The sequence below is a fragment of the Phalacrocorax aristotelis genome, chromosome 6 (genome assembly GCF_949628215.1).
Source record: "Phalacrocorax aristotelis chromosome 6, bGulAri2.1, whole genome shotgun sequence".
Classification (NCBI taxonomy): Eukaryota; Metazoa; Chordata; class Aves; order Suliformes; family Phalacrocoracidae; genus Phalacrocorax; species Phalacrocorax aristotelis.
This window is the reverse complement of record NC_134281.1, coordinates 46,232,787-46,251,245: the sequence shown is the minus strand read 5'-3', so window position 1 is coordinate 46,251,245 and position 18,459 is coordinate 46,232,787. Positions and strand designations below refer to the sequence as shown.

Below are 18,459 nucleotides of genomic sequence, written 5' to 3'. Positions count from 1 at the left end.
CACCTGAGTCATAAAAAGGTAACATGGGATTATTCCTTTTTTTCTAGTTATTCCATGAAGATGGAGAATGCTGGGTTTATGATGAGCCGCTATTGAAACGACTCGCTGCCAGTAAACACTAAGTGGGTTATGAACCAGAAAACATTCAAGCCTTGGCTTAGCGACGTTTACATCCGATACCAAGATAGTCATCAGTTATCACATATGTACCATTTGGAGAACCTGACCCCTCCAACTGCAGTGGTTCCTATCTCAGGGATGCTGGACTTACTGATGCAGAGGAGCAATGAAATGAAACGAGCAACGTCTTGGCTGTGCAGTAACTTAGATTGGACTCCGCCATACTGGTAGCGTGTTCGGGCTTCAAAGGCGAGCTGTCAGAGCCCTGTTACCGATGCTGCTAAAGCACAGGGAACCTGGGCCGTGCAGCGTACATACTTTGTATAACCACTGTGAAGGCCATGGCATTGGTATCAGTTGCATAATATTCCTGGGTCCTACATATTTAAAAAACAAAGACATACAAGACGTCATTTAAATCTAGCTAACGTTTGCAACGTGATGGGACAATTTGTTAGAAACTGCTACATAAATGTTATCTTCCACCTGTATGATAATCAAATCTTTTGGCATTTCTGTGTCTTGCCCAAAATAACTTTGTTATTTTGAGATTAAAATGTAACCATAGATAATTCTACTCAATGCATCGTAAAGCCTCATAAAATAGATTTTTCAAACTTCTCTTATGGACTTTTTATTTATTTCATAATAAACCTTTGCAGCAAGACTGTGTTTCAGCTGAGTGATGATCGTTTTATGTAAAATGTATTAGTGTTTGGTTTTTTTTTTCCAACCACTGGGATCCTTGCAGCTAAACGTACTTCTTAAAGTAGTTAATGAACTAGCAAAAGGAGCATTTTTCTGGCATCTCCATCCAGCCTTGCAGCTCTACTGGTGCGCCAGCACTTTAGGAATCTCTGCACCTCTGTGCTTTTGCTTGAGGTTAAGTAATGGTTGAGTGAGTAAGTGGCTAGATGTAGCAATCAAACTATTTTTCTTTCCACAGTTAAATCCAGCTTTTATTTGATTTCATCTCAATTTTGTCTATGTTGCACATACAGAAAAACTAAAAAAGCAGTGTGAGACTGAAGCCTTAGGCTTTTTTCCTCCTCCCACCCACAGTGTAACTCTGCCAGAACTGCAGAATACTTCCTTTGAGGAGCTCTCACTGCTGTTAGGCAACTGCTACAGCAGGGCAGGAACGATGCACAAGACAGTCGGACCAAAAAGACGCAACTCCAGCGGGGTCGGGGCCGAGCCTAGTCTTAGTGAACCTGGGAAGATGACTGCGAGCAGTTGGCTGGAACCTCACTTGAGGAGAGCTTCCTCTGTAGCTGAATGGCCATCTTCAGCCCAGTTGTAGTAAAAATAGGCTTGAACTAGGTTTATGTTGTGGAAAGCACCTCTATTACACATCACTGCAGGGCAAGATGTCAATTTTATTTTAATATCTTATGGTAAGGGAGAACATTCAGAGTTGATGTGTAAGCTTTGATGTCCTTGATGGAAGTAACATTAGTCATCAAAGAAGATGGGGGCAAGAAAATAAGATGAGGTATTTCACCAGATGCAGAATTCTGTACTTCTGAGACAGCTGCAACCTCCGAGTCCCCTTCATGTTTTCCATACCCAACCACCTGGAAAAAGTTACCAAAAAAGAAATTTGGCTCTAAGCTTCTGTAATTTGGATCTCCTCCAATGTTCATCCGCCCTGACAATTAAAACAGTTACTTCAATGCAACTTAAATGACAATTAGCAATGCAGACACGACCAGCGAGGTGGATAACCACCACCTTAGAAGTCAGATGACAGCGGTCTTCTACCCCACCCGTACTGGGCACTCTGAGGTTCTCAGGCTGTGGGAGCTGACAAACACTCACGTGTACGCTCAGCACTTTCTTCTTGTTGCTTCTGTGAGCTTGGAACCAGGTGACCAGGTCTGATTTTGTAACAGACTTCAGAGCTTCAATCTGAAAGCCAGAGGAATGACATTTCGTTTTAAACATTAAAAATGGTATTGCTACAAACTAGATTCCATTAAAATAATCTTATTAAAATACCAATGTAGCGTCAGATTCAGTAAGTTACGAGTAGCATAAATCCCCTATTTAAACTTTGCATTTAAAACTGCTGCAAAAAGCAACATGTGAGTGTTCCATTTGGCATCACTTAACAACGAGGAACCCCCAACCTCACGGGCAAGCCTGTCAAAGAGATACTGCTGCGTCACAACTTCATTCCAGTTCCTGTCCACTTCTTCTCCAAGATGTGAGTCTTCACATTCTTTAAGTTTTATCAAAGCTGTAACCTACATTTGAAAAAGATTGAAACAAATCAGGTTTTAAGAGGTTGGAACTACCTTAATTTACCCACTGAAGTTGAAAGAAAACCCAAACTACATTAACAAGGTAGTTCACTGCTTTCAAACTTAGCTGTAAAGGGCCAGAGAGCAAATGTTTAGCGCATGACCTCAGAACAGAGTGAGAGGCAGGCTTTAAAACTGAGTCCTTTGAGGTTTTTCTGGACAGAAATATGCCAGATAGATGTAACCAAATCCTCCAGTTTAGGTGTCATTTAGCACTTCAAGGAAGAGCTTTTCAAGATCAAGTTTTACCTGGGTGCTAAAAGCATCTTCAGTTAAATGCTTGATTTTCTCTTCAAAGCAAGAAAGAAACTCCTCTATTTTCTTGTCAACCAATTCAGAACTAGAAGAGAGTTAAATAATTAAATCAGGCAGGAAGAAGGAAAAAAAACATACTCAGGGTAAAGTAGCTGCACAGCCCCAGCTGACAAGAGAATGTTTGGGGCAGGCTCGCTTCCCTCTTCCCTGAACAGCTCACACAGCTGTGAACACCCTCTTCTCCATCTTCCCTAGGAATATCTGTTTATTCCTCAGTATCGGAATAAAACCAGTACTCTGATTTTCAGCTATATTAAGTATTGTTCAAACACAGGGACTTTTGATAATGAAGCAGGAAGAGGAGTCGCCACCGTGATGGTATGAGGGACCTGAGCTGTGGCATAGCCGAGAGCAGCAACGTGCACTAGAGCATGCTCTATCACGAACCCCAACTGCAGTCCTGAACCCAACACAAATAGTTCTGTTCTACTGGATTTGAGACAAGAAGAAAGCAAACTAATGTGATGGGTTGTGAAGTTTCTGAAATAGTAAAACCTCCACAGATGACAGACGTCAGTAATAGAAGTGTCATCCAAATGCAAAAATTAGAAGCCGTAGTACTCTGCTAATTAAACTTTTGCTGACACACTATTATTTTTCATATACTTCTCCAACTTTGGCAGGCCAAATACGTGTAGCTAGCCTCAGCTTTGAGCAAAACCATAATATCATGCTGTCTGCTGAAATGGAGCCACAACACAGGATTTACTTGGCAACAGATTTAGCTCTCCTGGCAGAGTAGCTTCAAAAAGGCAGTGGGATATTTTACTTAGTCTTTGGATTACTTTTCCCTATTCAAGGCAGGACTGCTGCAGTTCTAGAAGCTTAAGGCTATTGCTGTATTTGGGTGTTGGTTTGCAGTCCCTACGTCACAACTATCAGCAGCATCACAAGCTGAGGCCAGCACTATTTTGACATTCCCTTTAGGCTCTTATCGTAATTACCCTCACCAAATAAAAAAAAAACTCCATGGCCTGAAACAGGTGTGACCTCTTAAATGAGAGCAGGTGCACAGAAAAGTTCAAGCAAAAGCCAACTGAAGTCAGCTGTGACTTGATCTAACACAACAAGTGGAAGATTAAACAAAACTCAGTAATTCAGCTGGATGTTGTGTAAATGCACCACTTACAGGAAATACAACATGTAAATGTGGTCACATAGTTTGGTATCTCGCTATATCCCAGGAGACTCAGATGTTCAGTGCCTGAACACATGCAGGGTCCACTGGCCACCTTGTTAAGCTTGACTTCTCTAAAACCAGTTGCCATGAATTTCCTGTGCTGAAGTCCTCCTTACTCAGACAGCAGTGACAGCCACCATTTACAGAGATGCTTTGCACAGCAAAACAAAGCCAGGAACAGCCGGCTGGTTCCTCGAGTCTCAGGCTGCCAGGCCCATGAGACACCCCTTCGCCGGAGCAGAGCCAGGCCCTGCCACCTGAGCCTCTGCTGGGAGGACATGGTGGAGATGGTGCGGTGAGGTCACAAGGAACAACAGGCACTGGCAGCTCGGGGACAAGTCACCTGCCCCCAGCCTGGGACCAGTGACAAACATTAACCATGGAGCCCGCACTTACTTGTATTTAGTTGCCTGGGTTGCTACTGTGACCGAGAAGCCAAGAATCCCAGAAGTATTCCTGCAGGTAGGGTATACATGGTAGCTTAAAAAGGAAAAAAAGAAAGGGGGGGAAACAAAGTCATTCCACAAGCACAATTAAACCTTTATTTACAGGACATGCTACAAGTTACAGAATCATTGAATCATTAAGGTTGGAAAAGACCTCTTGAATTATCAAGTCCAACTGTCAACCCAACACTACCATGTCTCCTAAACGGTGCCCTGAAGTGCCACGTCTACACGTCTTTTAAATACCTCCAGGGATGGTGACTCCACCACCTCTCTGGGCAGCCTGTTCCAATGCCTGACCAAAGTTAAAACACTGTTGGTAGTTTAGAAAGAAAAATCAGATATAAATTCTCAATAGTCTTCTTTCCTTTATTCCCTGCATCACTGCACTTCAGTGTTCTCCCATTTTTAGGAAATCCTTTTAAGCTTGGCAGAGTATCTGTGTTTGTGTTCCTGCAAACTAATTTATGAGAGTGACAGGCCTGGAGCTGTGAAAAGCTTGTTCCAGTTTCCTGAGGTAGAAGGGTGCTTCTGAGAGAGGCTGTGACGCACCACAGAGCTGCTGCGAGAACAGCCCTGGGCAATGGGGAGCTGATTTCAGAAGCAGAAGGAACAACCTGATGCTGAAGAATTCTGAGTTGACACACTGGCAATAGGTGCAATTCTCATATCAATAGCTGCTCTTGGTTTTGATGTGTTTATGTTGCTGTTGCCATTACAATAACTGAGGAATCAGTCACTGTGCTGGAAGGGTTTCCTGAGTGAAAATACTAGGGAACAGCAAAAGAAGTGCATAGGAGCTATCCTCTACAGTGAACTCACCCAAGGGTCTGCTTGGTTCTCAGGAAGTCAAAGCAAGGCTCTTCCATATGCATCTGAAACAGAGCACAGATACGTTACAGCAGAAGCAACGCTCCTCTGCAGCCACCCCTCGGGCTCCACAAGGAAACGTGACCACAACATGTGAAAACAACTGTAAAACTGAAGTGCTGCCTCTCCAACTACACCCACTGAATTAAGAGAGGTCTCAGTCGTCTGGGTCAGTAGCTAAGAGAACAGTCTTCTGTACTACTGTCCATCACTCCAGCAGTCTGGGGATCCTGTCCCGAACACTCAGAAGTTTAATCAGAGCGAGCAATAGATACATGCTGTCCCCTTTGTACCATTTAGCCCCGTGGCCTTAGCTCAGCTCCAAGCGCTGCTTTCAGGGAAGACACTTAGATGAGCTAAGAGACACAGAGATCAACTTACCACAAGCAGCTCCATAAGGGTATATTCCCTTAGGTTCCTGGCACCTGACTAGAAAGAAAATTAAAAACTTAGGGTGATTTTGTGGAGTTAAATGCTGTAATTCAGACCAAGGTGACAGCTGTGGCATACACCTCAGCCTGTACTGCAGCACTAAATTACAACTCACAGCAGGGACAGCTGGGAAGTTGTTGTTTTCCATGGGGTGCCTCAATACGGCCTTCAGAAGAGAGGGGAGGGGACCAGCCCAGGACTGTGAGATTGGTGGTGAGGACACCAGGAAATCACCAAGGCACAAACCCAGCTACTGGCACTAGCACAGGCCAGGAGGGGAAGATGCCGGTTTCAGGGAACACCACATGCTGCGAGCGCCCGCCTGGATTTAGCCTCTTAGGCCAATGGCGTGCACTTACATGAGGTGTCAGTGCACTCTCTGTAACACCCCTGTCCAGACACTGCTCTCAAGGCTGTGACATAAGCACAACCATACTAGCAGCAGCAGCTACCGGAAGGAACAGACCAATACACATCAAGCTAACATGTTACCTGATAATAGACTGTCACTTCAGAGTTGGCATCACCTTTGTTAAGAGTTTTCACCTTACAGAGCAGATGCGTACTTGGCAAATCCACCACCCGGAACTGAACAGGGCAGGGATGGACCAGAGGAGCAAACTGGAGCTTTCTGAAGGAAGCACAGACAGCAAAGCGTCAACACCTGCTCACATCTTAGCCAAAATGAACACAACACCCAGGCATTTACACACTTGGTCTGACATTATTTTCCCCCTCCCCAAACCAGAACAATGTCCTGCCAACACCAGCAGCACCGTATCCAGGAGGGGAGAAGGGAATTTCTGCATCGCTCCCACCCTGGCTGCTTCCTCCAGAAAAGAATCTTGACTATAGTTTCCATGTAATGACTGATGCAAGAGTCAAGAGAAAGAGATACTCACTGAACAACATAATTCAGGAAATCCTTTGCTTCCTAGGAGAGAAAGCATAAACATAATTTTATTTAGATAATTGTTACCCCAATTCACAGCCACACACCCCAGCGCATCGCTTGAGAAAGTGACCCCCCCCCGAGCAAAGGCAGGCCAAGCTCTGTCATACCACCTATGTCTCCACCCCCTCGCCTTATCCCAAGTCCCTCTGGACACCTCTGCACCAAGCTGCAAAGCAAACAGAGTCTCCGGGCAGTTTGTTGCCCTGTAACTTCTCCAGAAGGAGAATGCAGAAGCCAGAGAAATGGCATCAGCCATCACAACAGCAAAGGGTGCGCATAGGCAGAGATATGGCCCCTCTCTTGTGCATGAAGTTGGAGCTCTGGGAAGGAGACTCTTGGGCTTAAGTGGAAGAAATGGGAGGAAGTAAGAGAAACGGTGAAATGGATGCAGGAGTTACAGGGTTGCACGTGCCGCGCTGTGAAAGAAGCTTGGCTCACACAGAGGCTGCAGCAATAAAAGCATTTTGAATGAAGGTACTCAGCAAATCACGGTTAGGTTCTCAGACCTCCTTCTGTTCTGCAGCTCAGGAGCTGACATTACAAGAACCTGACCTCCTGAAGGACACCAGCACGTCTCCTTTAGGAGTCTTTAAACAGTTTGAGGACAAACACTACCACCTAAGACAAACTTTTGGCAAATAGTAATTGCAGAAGGTTTCTCTCCCATGCCACACAGGCACTCAGTGGCACTGGATATACATGGAGACGAGCCCCACTACAAACCTGTTTTAAAGAGCCTGACAGGACTATGTGTGACCTATCCCCAGGGAAGATGACTTCAATGAATACTGCAGGTGTTTAACAGGACTGAAATGACTGGAGCTCAGTGAGGTTTGATCAGACCATGCAGGCAATCAAGTTTCCAGGATAAATGTACTTTGAGGGGAGCCTCCTCCTGTGGCACCACCATGGCAATTTCTCAATATCAAATATATCAATACAGCAAACAATATTAAAAATGGAGGCAAGCAGGGGCAACAGGCTTTCCTGTTGGTATTTCCACCACATTTTCCCCTCTCTACAGCTGAAATCCAAATTCCTGAAAAATCTCCTCTGTTCAAATTGGCAGCTATGGACTCCCCAGTGGCTTGTCCAGACGAGCATCCCCGAGTCATTCGAGGTGAAGCTGCCCTCTACCAGCAAGCCCCCAGACTGCCAGTACAGAACAGGCAGTCACAGCTGGCAGGCAAGTGCTGGAGTTGTGGCAACTGTTACAGCACATTTTAAGTGTCAGTGCGTGTCAGCTGCTGAAGCTGTACTTACTCTGCTTGTGAAGTTTCCTTGTACGAGACCCTCTACAAAGAGCTGTGATTTGAAAGCCTTAACAAAGGACGAGAGAGACTCAATGGAAAGGCCGTTCATCAGTGTCTGGTATTTATCTATCATGGACCACCTGCCGTGTTCTAAAATCAGGAGACGCACATCCCTGCAATGCAGGAAGGAAAACAAAACCACAGGCCGTCAAGAGCTGCTTAATATAAGAGATCCTGTTTCTGACTCAGGGTTGTACTAGAGACAGGACAGTGGTCCCCAGGAGCATTCCTGTGGGCTGATCCTGCCCTCCCTCAGCACCTGCTGTTGGCTACTGGGCGCTTCAGAACAGCAGCTACCTGGATGTCCAGTCTGACCCACATGTTTGATATGCTGGTCGCAGAGCTGCCTGAGCATTCTAAGCCACAAGTTAACCCTGGAACAAGCCTCCACAAGCACAGAGCTGCGATCCCTGAGCTCTTCTGCTCAACCTCAGCACTTACTGCACAGCCACTTTTCGCCCTCCCCCAGAACTCACTTGGCCAGAGTCTCAGGTTTGATGAGGATGTTGAAGTATGTTTTCTTCAGCTGCTCTGTTATCATTTCAAAAACTGCTGGAGTAAACGTGAAGTCAGACAAGTAATCAATGATGAGCTGAAATAGAAGCTGTAAAGAAAACAGTTTTAAATCAGCATGCTGGTTTGGTTTTTTGGTTGGTTTGTTTTGTTATTAGTTTTTTTTTTTTTTTTAAATCAATTTAAACTTAATCCTATATAATAAAAAAATCATCATTATTTGGTCAACATAAGAGACATGCTAGGTTACTAGAGTACATTCCTCAATTCTGTTAGATGTTCTTCATTAAACAATTCTCTACCAAATTAGTCAGTTTCAAAAGGACTGCATTTTTTAGAAAGTGAATGAAAGAAGCTCAATATCCCAAATCAACAGAAACTTCCAGATTCTGTTGAAACAATCCTACCCTGTAACTCCAACATTTCTGTATTAGATATTCCAGTTTTTCCTTTTACAGCTGACCAGCACAATGACATCACAACAGAGCAACAGTCATGATTAAAAACAAATCAGACCATGCTATTTGCACCTCTGGCTTTTTCTGTTAAACCTAACATTAATAAGACTGACAGATGATTGACAGTCTTGCTAAAGCTCCAGTCAAGCTCTTGCAATGAAAGTCTGAGGAAGCTTAGTGGTTCTCTCCTCTTGGATCACTGCATCCACTCTGGTTGTGCCTGTCACGTCTCACACGGCCAGCATTTAGAGAATGGGAACAGGGTTCCCCCAGGCCTCATAAGGTAAGCTCTTAGCAACCCAACAAAGTTTAAACCACACCCAAAATGAGGATGTTCAGAAGCTGTACCTCCAAAGCCAAACAAAACCTATTTTCAGACGTACTTCTCCAGAAAGCATGCAAATAGCCTTAGCTTATAGATGGAGAGGCTCTAACACTCTAAGGGGACAGTGAAGACTTATAGCATTTTTTAAAGGAAAAGCTGTTAAAGTCTTAATGGAGATACAGTTATTAATTAAAAGAAGATTTCTCTTAAGTCAGCCTAAGGTCAGTAATTTGAGCTTACTTAAAGTGAATAAAACTAGATCTTTATACACGTAAGCACATGAAAAAGCATTTACTGCGTTATCCTGTATCTGAACAGAGACAAATTTTCCAATTTAAAACACCCCACCTAAACATTCAAAGCTCCAGGCAGCTAGGCTCCCGCTGCTAGGACAAAAAGCACATACACTGAAGAGCAGCATGCATAAAAGTATTTAGAAGATCAGCGGTACTCACAGGTAGTTTGTGATTGAATCCTTTCACTCGAATGACTAAGCCATGCTCTCCAGCTACTAGCTTGTATTCCAACTGAGCAACATCTGCTTCATAAGCTGGTTCACCAAGATTGTGGGAAAGGATGTTTACAAATGTATCAAACAAAACTATGCTGGGTGGAGAAAAGGGCAAAGGGTTAGAAAGAAAGAAAAAGGATGGACTAGAAGATAAAAATCAAGCCCAATGAGTTTGATGGCACACACAAGAAATTCTCAAACAGAAATAAATACTGGGATAAAACGAGATTCAAAAAGAAATTTTCTGCAAACCTGGAAATACAGAATGCGAGTTTCTCTTTGTCCAGAAAGCACACGGCACTACTTAACAATTACTTTAACTATTCTTTGCAATAAGATTCCAGCTTCACATAATTTAAGATTTCTTCAAGGTAGGAACGCACATTGTAACATGCCAGTGCTCAAGACATTGAATAATCACAGAAAATACTATTACACTTTGTGTAAAGGAATGGGGGATGGCTGGACTTAGTTATGCTGAAGACTTGATTAATGAGATGATTATTTATCTATCAAGATAAAAAAAAAAAAGCTATAGCAAATCAGGCTACCCAATGTGGAAACTGCAGTCCGTGCTTTCAGATTTTTGTTATTGCCTGGATTCCAACTCAAAGTTCAAACTAACTTTATAAAGGCTTTCCCAAAACAATACTTGTGCAGGTCTCAGCAGGTGTATAAAAGCGTTATGAAATTTGTTACAAATGGCAATGTTAGGCTAAGACTTGCAGAAATGCAGCACATGCAGAGCTATAATCCTGAGGTCTAACAAACAGTTGGTTTCTAAACGCTGCCCATGGTCTCTTCACCTGCTCCTACAGGCTCCCAAGGTGCTGGGTCAGGACTGACTCTTTCTGTGGGCACCTCCTCCTGATACGTGCACTGCTGCTGTTGTATTATTTTTATCAAAACTTGCACTGGGGAATAACACACCATGAAACTTTTATGCATGTACTACTTCTGTGCTACAGTAACGACCTGCTGCAGAACCACCCTCACTGAACTACAGGTAAAACCACGAGGAAAGTGTAAGAACATGAGAAAAGGAAGTCGTGTTCTGTCCCTTAATCCCTCCCCGTGGTTTTTCACTAGGTATGGTAGTTCAGTTACTCTGCAAGATAAGCACAGGCAATTTAATCCTTACTTCTCTGCAGACTGCTGTATCAACGGAGAGATCAGATGGAATCGAACATAACCTGGTGGGGAAAAAGAAAACTTAAATGAGCAATTGTATAAAGAGTGACAGCTTTCTGAAGTCAAGTATATTTCCATCAGGTTGTTCTTGGGTTACAGTTTGAGTCTAATGAAAATGGTCATTCAGCTGTAAGAATGTATTTTTGCTTATATTAAGCCATTGTGAAACATCTTCTATTTTTACTCCAAAATCTCCCTTTAAAAATACCAAATATTAGAAAACAAAAAGCTGTGCTTTGCAGAATACTAACTCACATGGTGTGACCAATATAAATAAAAAAACCTCCACAAAACATATTTAATAGACACTAAAAATTGTGACATTCTGCTTGAAAGCAGCAGACTATACAGACTGTTGTCTCCTAATGAGCGTGCTCCATCTTCAACCCCTTGTCTCAGTATCATATTCTGTCTGCCAAATTCTGTCCAGTGTCAGACACATTCAGAAGTCAGTAATTTTCAGTGATTCCGCTTTTTAACCTGAGGTATCAGCAGGGTTTCCTCGTTGCAAGATAGTTTACCTGCTTCTCTTTTTTTGTAGCTAATAAACATATCAAAAGGACCATGGAAGAGCTGACAGTAAACACCGAGTTTAAAATGCTGAACTCCATCATGGGTTATTTGCCTTCAAATGAATTCCACCACAGGGACTTCCTATTCTTCAGAAAGCCCTAAGGCATTTACCTTTTGGGATTTTGAATTTATCGTCCTTCCTGTACCAGAGACAGCCTTGTTGTGTGCTTAGTGTTTTGACTGGATATTCTGTCTCAGGGCAGTCAGCAACTTTCAAAGCGAAGTCAGTGGCTAGCAAAAACAAAAACCAAACCAAAACCAGAAGTTAGTATGTTTCACAGATACGGCCAGGCTACCTGCATGAGTGTCTTCAAAATTATCAATAACCTTTTCCTAAACTATAAAATAAATTGCTAACTTATACATGATAATGCTTCCCTGGACCCAAAGAACATTTATTTTTCAGTTCCACATCAGAATAGTGGCTCAGAGCAGTGCAGAAATGGAGATGTTACATTCCATCCAGGATACAAGTTATGGGTTTATTTTCATTTGATTTTGACAACAAAGCCAGATGGTATTTAGATCCTTTCAAAAACAGCAAGATTAAACAAATAAAATTGCTCTTCCCAGGTGTCCAGAGCTCTGTGTTAACTCTCACTGATTGTGTAAGGCCTGCTCTGTTACGGCTATGTGATCTGTAAGTCTGCACCTTAGAATAACTCAGTTCTTATAAATAAAAGAATATTAAATAAAATTCAGGTGAACAGAGCTCCCATATTTTTTGACTTGCAAAACCAGGTTGATGTTCAGATGGAGATTAAAGATTGTTTCTAAACCACAGAAAATTCTCAGATTTTGGGGGTAGGATTTCACTCATGCTCAGGTGCCTTACCTATGTATTTGTTTTCTTCTGGAAGGTGTAAATCCTGATTTAACTCAAAGTCACTGTCCCATAAATCACTCCAGTACTTGTCAATATCTATTAAAAAACAGGAAATGCATTTAGTTCAACAGGAAGATAATGCTATCCCATTTCCTAGACCAATCATCTCTCGGCTATGTCCACGAAGATTTGCAGTATAGCAGGAGTTTCTTTATGTCACCTGGTTCATTGTGAATCTTTCTAAATCCCTTCCTACGAAATCCCCTGGAGCAGGACTGAAGCAGTCCTATTAAAAAAGTAAATCAAGCCCGTTTGCATTATTAATCCAGCTACCAACACACCTTGTCCTTCACTGTTTGTGTTCTTTTCCCTGTTCAGGATTTGAACAGCAGCCAAGCAGAGGGCTCACTGGGATTCGGGCCTCCTAAAACAATTGTAAAGTAGGGAGCAGGAATCAACCAATACCAAACAAAGAAGAACAACTACCGAGTAGGACAGAGTGTTTGACAAATGATGAGGTCAGTTTAGCACTGAGGATTCATATTTCCCTACTTCCCTGTGGTTGTATTTTGCGTTGTCACCCTTTTAATCTCTCTACTGCATCAATCAGATATTCTCTAAGTTTCTGCCATTGTTTTACCTTCCACGCTGTACTGTGTTCCAAACCACCTCTCTTTTAGATGACACTGGCCTTCGTTAGCAGCAGACAGCAAAACGAGGTTGGCTCTTTGAGGACTGAGCTGGTTAAGGGCATCAGCAATGATCTACAAGGTCAAGACAATACTTCAGTTCAAATATAACTCTGGCTCTGCCTGACCAGCAAAGACTTCTCAGTCTGAACACAGGAAGAACAAGACATAACAAGCTTACTAAAAAGGAGATTTGCTTTCTGAATATAAAGAGAGTGCTTCAATTAATACAAAACCTGTGCCTGTATTATGCATAATTCCTATATATGTGCCTATATTATACAGTATGCCCATATTTTCCTTGCATCAAAACATGTAATCAGAGTTCAAAGAATATTTACCTCAGGCTTGTATTCAAACAAGAGTTGGTCTCCTGTCAGGAAATCCTCCTTCTGAAACAACTGCATGTTCTCACAAAGGCTTTCCACATAGTCAACTGGATCTGTCTGTAAGCAAATGAAGCTACTTTTCACATAATCAGAAAACTAAAATACCAATTTCCTGTTCTGAGAAGAGCTTGACTGATCAGGTACGTTGAGCATGAGTTGCATGCTGTCCTTTTTATGGCATTTAGTTTCAGTTATTAAACTAAATGTATTTCATAACCATATCTAATGCTCAGGACTCGTCTGAGAACCCTGAAATATCAGACACATCATCTTTGTAGTAGAAACCTTGAGCATGCAGTTTACAGTCATTAAACCTGCTAGGTTGACGACCCAGTAGAATGCACTCCTTGCCTCCAGGGAACACAAGCAGAGTCCTGCAATTCGAGATTTAAGGTCATCTGGAACCTGGCAAGAGCAAGCCAAGGAACTGCTGCTGCTACATTAGTATCTCTGATTCTGCTCCTTTCCTAAGTTCTCTGCCATGATGTCCAGCATGAGGAGGAAGAGATCCTCCTATTAGGACATGAAAGTATAGATTGCCTTTTAATGGTTTAAGACTGCCTAGTGAAGAGCTTCCTGCTGAGTGCTTTCGGGCTTTTTTTAACTAGCCAGCACCACACCATAAAGATTCTGGGTCCAGATACAGACCATAGTTCACCTGAAACAAGGTGAGTTTGATGCATCTGTGTCTTATAGTGGAAAACATGACCAAGAATTTCTTAAACCACTGTACACCTGAGGAAGCTTTAAACCTCTCTTGGGGCACATAACTGCTTATACCAAAACCACGCCTCTGTGACCATCATTTTTTAGGACGGCCACGTTCCAGCTCTTTCCATCAACCAGAAGAGTGGGGCGCCATGATTAAGTCATTCCTCCGCCCCTAAGATGCACAATCCTGTCACAAAAGCACATACATATCTGTTCTTTGCTTTCTGAGTTAAATCCCTGCACAGTCAGTAACCTCTCAATGATCACTTGAAATCAACTGGCCAAAAAGGCAGGACTCTTCAACAGTAGGTATCTCCCTAGTGTAAACTCAGGTGTTTTCTACCCCCACCTGTCTTGACACTGGGAAGTGCATAGTCTATTAGAGCAGTAGCAGTTTTGGGGAACATAAAAAAATTCCAGCTGGGAGTACTAAAAAGAACAAAGATGACTAGTAAGAACCTTTCAGGACTAAATAGCTTCACTTTGGTGAAGAAGTCAAACTTCAAACTGGACAACCTCTGCTGGCAATGATTAAAGACAGAATTATAAAACTGTACGTAGGGCAACAGACATTCATTCCTGTTATGTCCAATATACTAAATACCCATCCTTCCTGGATTTTTAGTTGTTCTCTACTGTTCTGGGGAAAGCTTTCATTAGGGAGAAGACAGTTTGTTGTAATCTTGAGGTAGTTGAACTTTGCTAACAAATCCATAAAAGCGGTATGCCACTAAAAAAACCCTACCACATGGCATTTTAAAAACTGCACTTGTAAATCAGTGTAATCATCTTCCTACCAAAGAAATCCACTGCTCTGTTATCTGTCACTTGGGGTTGTTGGAAGCAGTCCTTGCTGTCTGTATCAACTTGCAAATACCACTTCTGCTATTCAAAGGCTACCTGGCACTCAATATCCTCCATATGCTATTTTGAAAGCAGAGCTACAGATGCAAGGATTTGCTAAAAATTACATTTCTAACATCCTGATGCTCACAGCAGACTGGCGGGTCATAAGAGTGTCTGAAAACACTTGGAGCATCTGAAAAGCAAAACACTCCAATTTCAGCGTTTCCTCCCCATTTTCTTTTTCCTCCTTCTTAATTCCTTGTACCTTAAAGAAACCAACAAACTTGAGCGATGCTTTCAAGCCATATATGTAAGTATATGGATCTGTTTTCCCAAAAGGAAATTTTCGTGCCATTCAAAAAAAGTTACCTAATAAGAAACAGAACATGGCTAAATGTAGCAAGAATAAGAAAGTCAGTGAAGCGAGGCTTCTCAAATTACCTAAATTGTGTTCCCTTCTTTATCTTTATTAAAAACAAGTAAGAGTTTTGCTAATTGCTATTTCAGGAAGCCAAGGAAGACTTGACACAAAACCACATTTAACTGTGTAATGTTGTAGCAGCAGACAAGGGGGTCATCAGTATCCGAGCCACTGTAAGGCCAGGTCACCAGCAAGCCACACCTTTCACAAAACACTGCTTTTCTATTCCCAGAAATCAGCAGTGCCAAAACAGCTTAAAAGAAGTGAAATTACGCAAAAATACTAAAAATCCCCAAACAATTTGCAGAGCACTACTAATGGGCACGGAACTTCACAGACAAGGGCCTAATTAAAACTGAAAAACAGCCTACCTACCAGGTAGAGAATGAAAAAAGTAACATTTAATTCCGATAAGGGAAAAGCCACAATATTACTTCAGCAAAATACAGCCTCATTAAGTGCATAATCTGCTTCTGGTTGAATAGAACTTTGAAAATGTTTCAAAATTAAAAAAAAATCCTTTTTATGGTCTACGTTTATCAACACAAAACAGTGGATGAATACCTGTTCCTGGTAGTGAAATTCATTAGCTTCAATCTTCTGGATTTCTTCCCATATTCTGTAAAGAAGGGAGGAGAAAATAAAAGTTATTTCCCTCCATTATTCCATAATATTTATTGAGAATCTGAAAAAAAGCAGTCTTCTAGGAAAGGCATCAAGGGTGAGTTCAGTGATTCATTCAGGTACAAGACATAAAAGCCACTATTACACACACTTCCCTTCCATTCAAAAGCGCCGTTCTCAAATGGCAGAAAGTTCTGCTGTTTTCTGAAGAGGAAGAGACTTAACTACAAAGAGTCAAAATCTGATAACAAATTAACATAAATGCTAACACCAGAACACCACAGTCCTGACTTCAACAGATTTGGCTCAACAAATTTATTTAAATAAACACAAAACTGCACCTAACATCTACACTAGTTCAGCTTTTTCAAATTAGAAATTGGATCACAATAAATCAAACTAAAAGCACCAAGAAACAAGCATAAACATTTAGTAAATTAATTTTCAAACTTTTTAAAACTGATACGTTTCCCACACAGACAAGCTTTACTACTATCAATTTTTATGCTCTAGTAACTCCACAAAACCCACAAACACTACAAATAAAAGACTAATGGAGAAGGACAACCTCACAAATACCTTATGTAGTGGCAAACACTTGCCTTTTATCTGGTCCTCTCTTCTGCAGCATCTTCACATACTGAAATACAACATGGGCCACCTGCAGACAAAAAGAATAGAGTCATTTTTCCAGACATTAGGAAAACAGTAAGAAAGTCAAGTTGCAGTAAATCATACCTCATAGAAGTGCTTGTAACCTTCATCAGTCAAAGTCACAGAAATGCTGAAGATGGAGTAAGTGGAGTTCTGTTCAAATCCTGTCTCACCATTTCCTCCATATAATGCAAGAGCCCAAAATCTATAGAAGCGTTAAAGGTACTTATTAGTTACTTATTTCAGCTTTATTTGAGCTCAGTTACAATTAGCATATTATAGCTTTACTTTAATGGCTTTCAATCCGTTTACAGTTTACACAAGCTTTTCCAACATAAAGGTGTGAACCTCAGGATACAGAACTCAAGAAAAACAGTGAAAAAGTTAAGTTACCTTTTTGAGATTTCTTAAAGATCCGTCACAGATACTGCTGATCTGTGGATCATAGACCAAAAACCACTTATTTCTTAGTTGGGTCTATCATCAGTTTAAAGAATATCACTACAAAATGCTGATACAAAAAAGCACACTTGGTCTGCTTTTATATATGAAGAAAATCTATATACAGAAAAGAGTTTGCATTTTCTTTAATGACAGCAAACCATTTAATAAATGTGCTTATAAAATACATACTTTTTCCTAAGGAAAGAAAGAACACTGCCTTTGCCTTCATGTCCCACCAACCAGGAAATATAATGAAGAGGCTTCACCCTAAAAGAAAATTTGGAGGAAATTAAATGCCAGGAGGCAACATGTTTCATGGGAAGAACTCAAATCACTAGACAAATCACTAAAATATAGTCTGTTTCTCCATGGCAAGTTTCACATTTTCAGGCAGTATTAGGATAATAAGCTAAAAACGTGGGAGTTCAGAACATAATGACTGATCTGAGTCAGTGAGGAATGACGTTAAATTAAATCAGCTGTGTACCAACTCCACTCAATTTATAAAAGGAACCATACCTGCCTCAGTTTAATTCATTTAAAAAATGTTCCCCTAACTGAACCAAAGTAACCTGTAACACAAATAAATGAGGTTCTTTGGTGTGTTGTAAAAGTCAATAAACTATTCACAACACAAACATGGTAGAAGTAAAATGCAGCACCACCATACCTGTAATACTGTTCTTGCGGGGGAAGCGCCCAAGTGATACTCAATGAATGAACTTTCCTAATCGGAACAACTGAACACAAATAAATTTACTGAAGATAAATATACAGGATTAGACATGGAAAAGAAATTTTACATAATGCAGAAAGAATGGTTAAAAGTTATTCAGAATCACACAGAATTATTCTACAAAGTATCTGGATCTCACACAGAAAATAAGAAGCTAGGTATTAAAAACATTTAAACAAATCTATTTTACTTACCTCTGTAAAGCTTGTGAAATTCCGGTGTGTCAAAAGGCTGAGTCAGATGGCCAAAACTGGGTTTGGGTAAACCACTTAAAAGTAAAATTAAAGCGTGATGTTAGTGGCAAGGATTCAAGGCTACACCAAGACAATCACAAGACGTAAGCATCCATAGCTCTGACGTGACAGAGGCAGTACACTAGGCAACCAGAAAATAACCCTTAACAAAGGGTGCAGCCCAGGACCCACCCAGCCCAAAGTGGAAGGCGACCTGGGATTCACTAGCACTCTGCCCACACAACAGAGTAATTACCACAAATTTAGATACCATCAACTCCTCCCTCTCCTTCTGTCCAGGGCGGTAACAACAAAAAGCTTGCTTTCATTAACAGGGGAAAGGAAAGCCAAGCAACAACTTCCTGAGTTGGCCCTGGA

The 18,459-nt window shown here is 41.5% G+C and overlaps 2 protein-coding genes across 10 annotated transcripts in view; one reads left to right on the top strand and one right to left on the bottom strand.

Moving 5' to 3' along the window:
• LOC142059163 (transcription factor BTF3 homolog 4) overlaps positions 1-18,459 on the top strand; it is a 186,908-nt gene that overhangs the window by 64,770 nt on the left and 103,679 nt on the right. For 8 of the 9 annotated variants that reach the window (XM_075097625.1, XM_075097624.1, XM_075097629.1 and 5 more), the window contains one exon: positions 48-792. The exons of the other annotated variant lie outside the window; for it this stretch is intronic. In XM_075097625.1, coding sequence (XP_074953726.1) covers positions 48-122 — 75 coding nt within the window. In that variant the 3' untranslated portion in view covers positions 123-792. Of the gene's footprint in view, positions 1-47; positions 793-18,459 lie in introns of those variants that run through there. 9 annotated transcript variants of the gene reach the window in all.
• NRDC (nardilysin convertase) overlaps positions 1,480-18,459 on the bottom strand; it is a 29,751-nt gene continuing 12,771 nt past the window's right edge. Inside the window, exons 9-31 of the mRNA XM_075097623.1 lie at positions 18,043-18,116; positions 17,783-17,852; positions 17,302-17,379; positions 16,753-16,873; positions 16,617-16,675; positions 15,955-16,009; positions 13,365-13,469; positions 12,975-13,098; positions 12,344-12,430; positions 11,620-11,739; positions 10,886-10,937; positions 9,689-9,839; positions 8,414-8,541; positions 7,888-8,050; positions 6,572-6,603; positions 6,162-6,300; positions 5,619-5,666; positions 5,190-5,242; positions 4,318-4,401; positions 2,676-2,766; positions 2,253-2,369; positions 1,942-2,031; positions 1,480-1,697 (exon numbers count right to left, since the gene is read on the bottom strand). Of these exons, the coding sequence (XP_074953724.1) occupies positions 1,500-1,697; positions 1,942-2,031; positions 2,253-2,369; positions 2,676-2,766; positions 4,318-4,401; positions 5,190-5,242; positions 5,619-5,666; positions 6,162-6,300; positions 6,572-6,603; positions 7,888-8,050; positions 8,414-8,541; positions 9,689-9,839; positions 10,886-10,937; positions 11,620-11,739; positions 12,344-12,430; positions 12,975-13,098; positions 13,365-13,469; positions 15,955-16,009; positions 16,617-16,675; positions 16,753-16,873; positions 17,302-17,379; positions 17,783-17,852; positions 18,043-18,116 (2,239 nt within the window). The 3' untranslated portion in view covers positions 1,480-1,499. The remainder of the gene's footprint in view (positions 1,698-1,941; positions 2,032-2,252; positions 2,370-2,675; positions 2,767-4,317; positions 4,402-5,189; positions 5,243-5,618; positions 5,667-6,161; positions 6,301-6,571; positions 6,604-7,887; positions 8,051-8,413; positions 8,542-9,688; positions 9,840-10,885; positions 10,938-11,619; positions 11,740-12,343; positions 12,431-12,974; positions 13,099-13,364; positions 13,470-15,954; positions 16,010-16,616; positions 16,676-16,752; positions 16,874-17,301; positions 17,380-17,782; positions 17,853-18,042; positions 18,117-18,459) is intronic.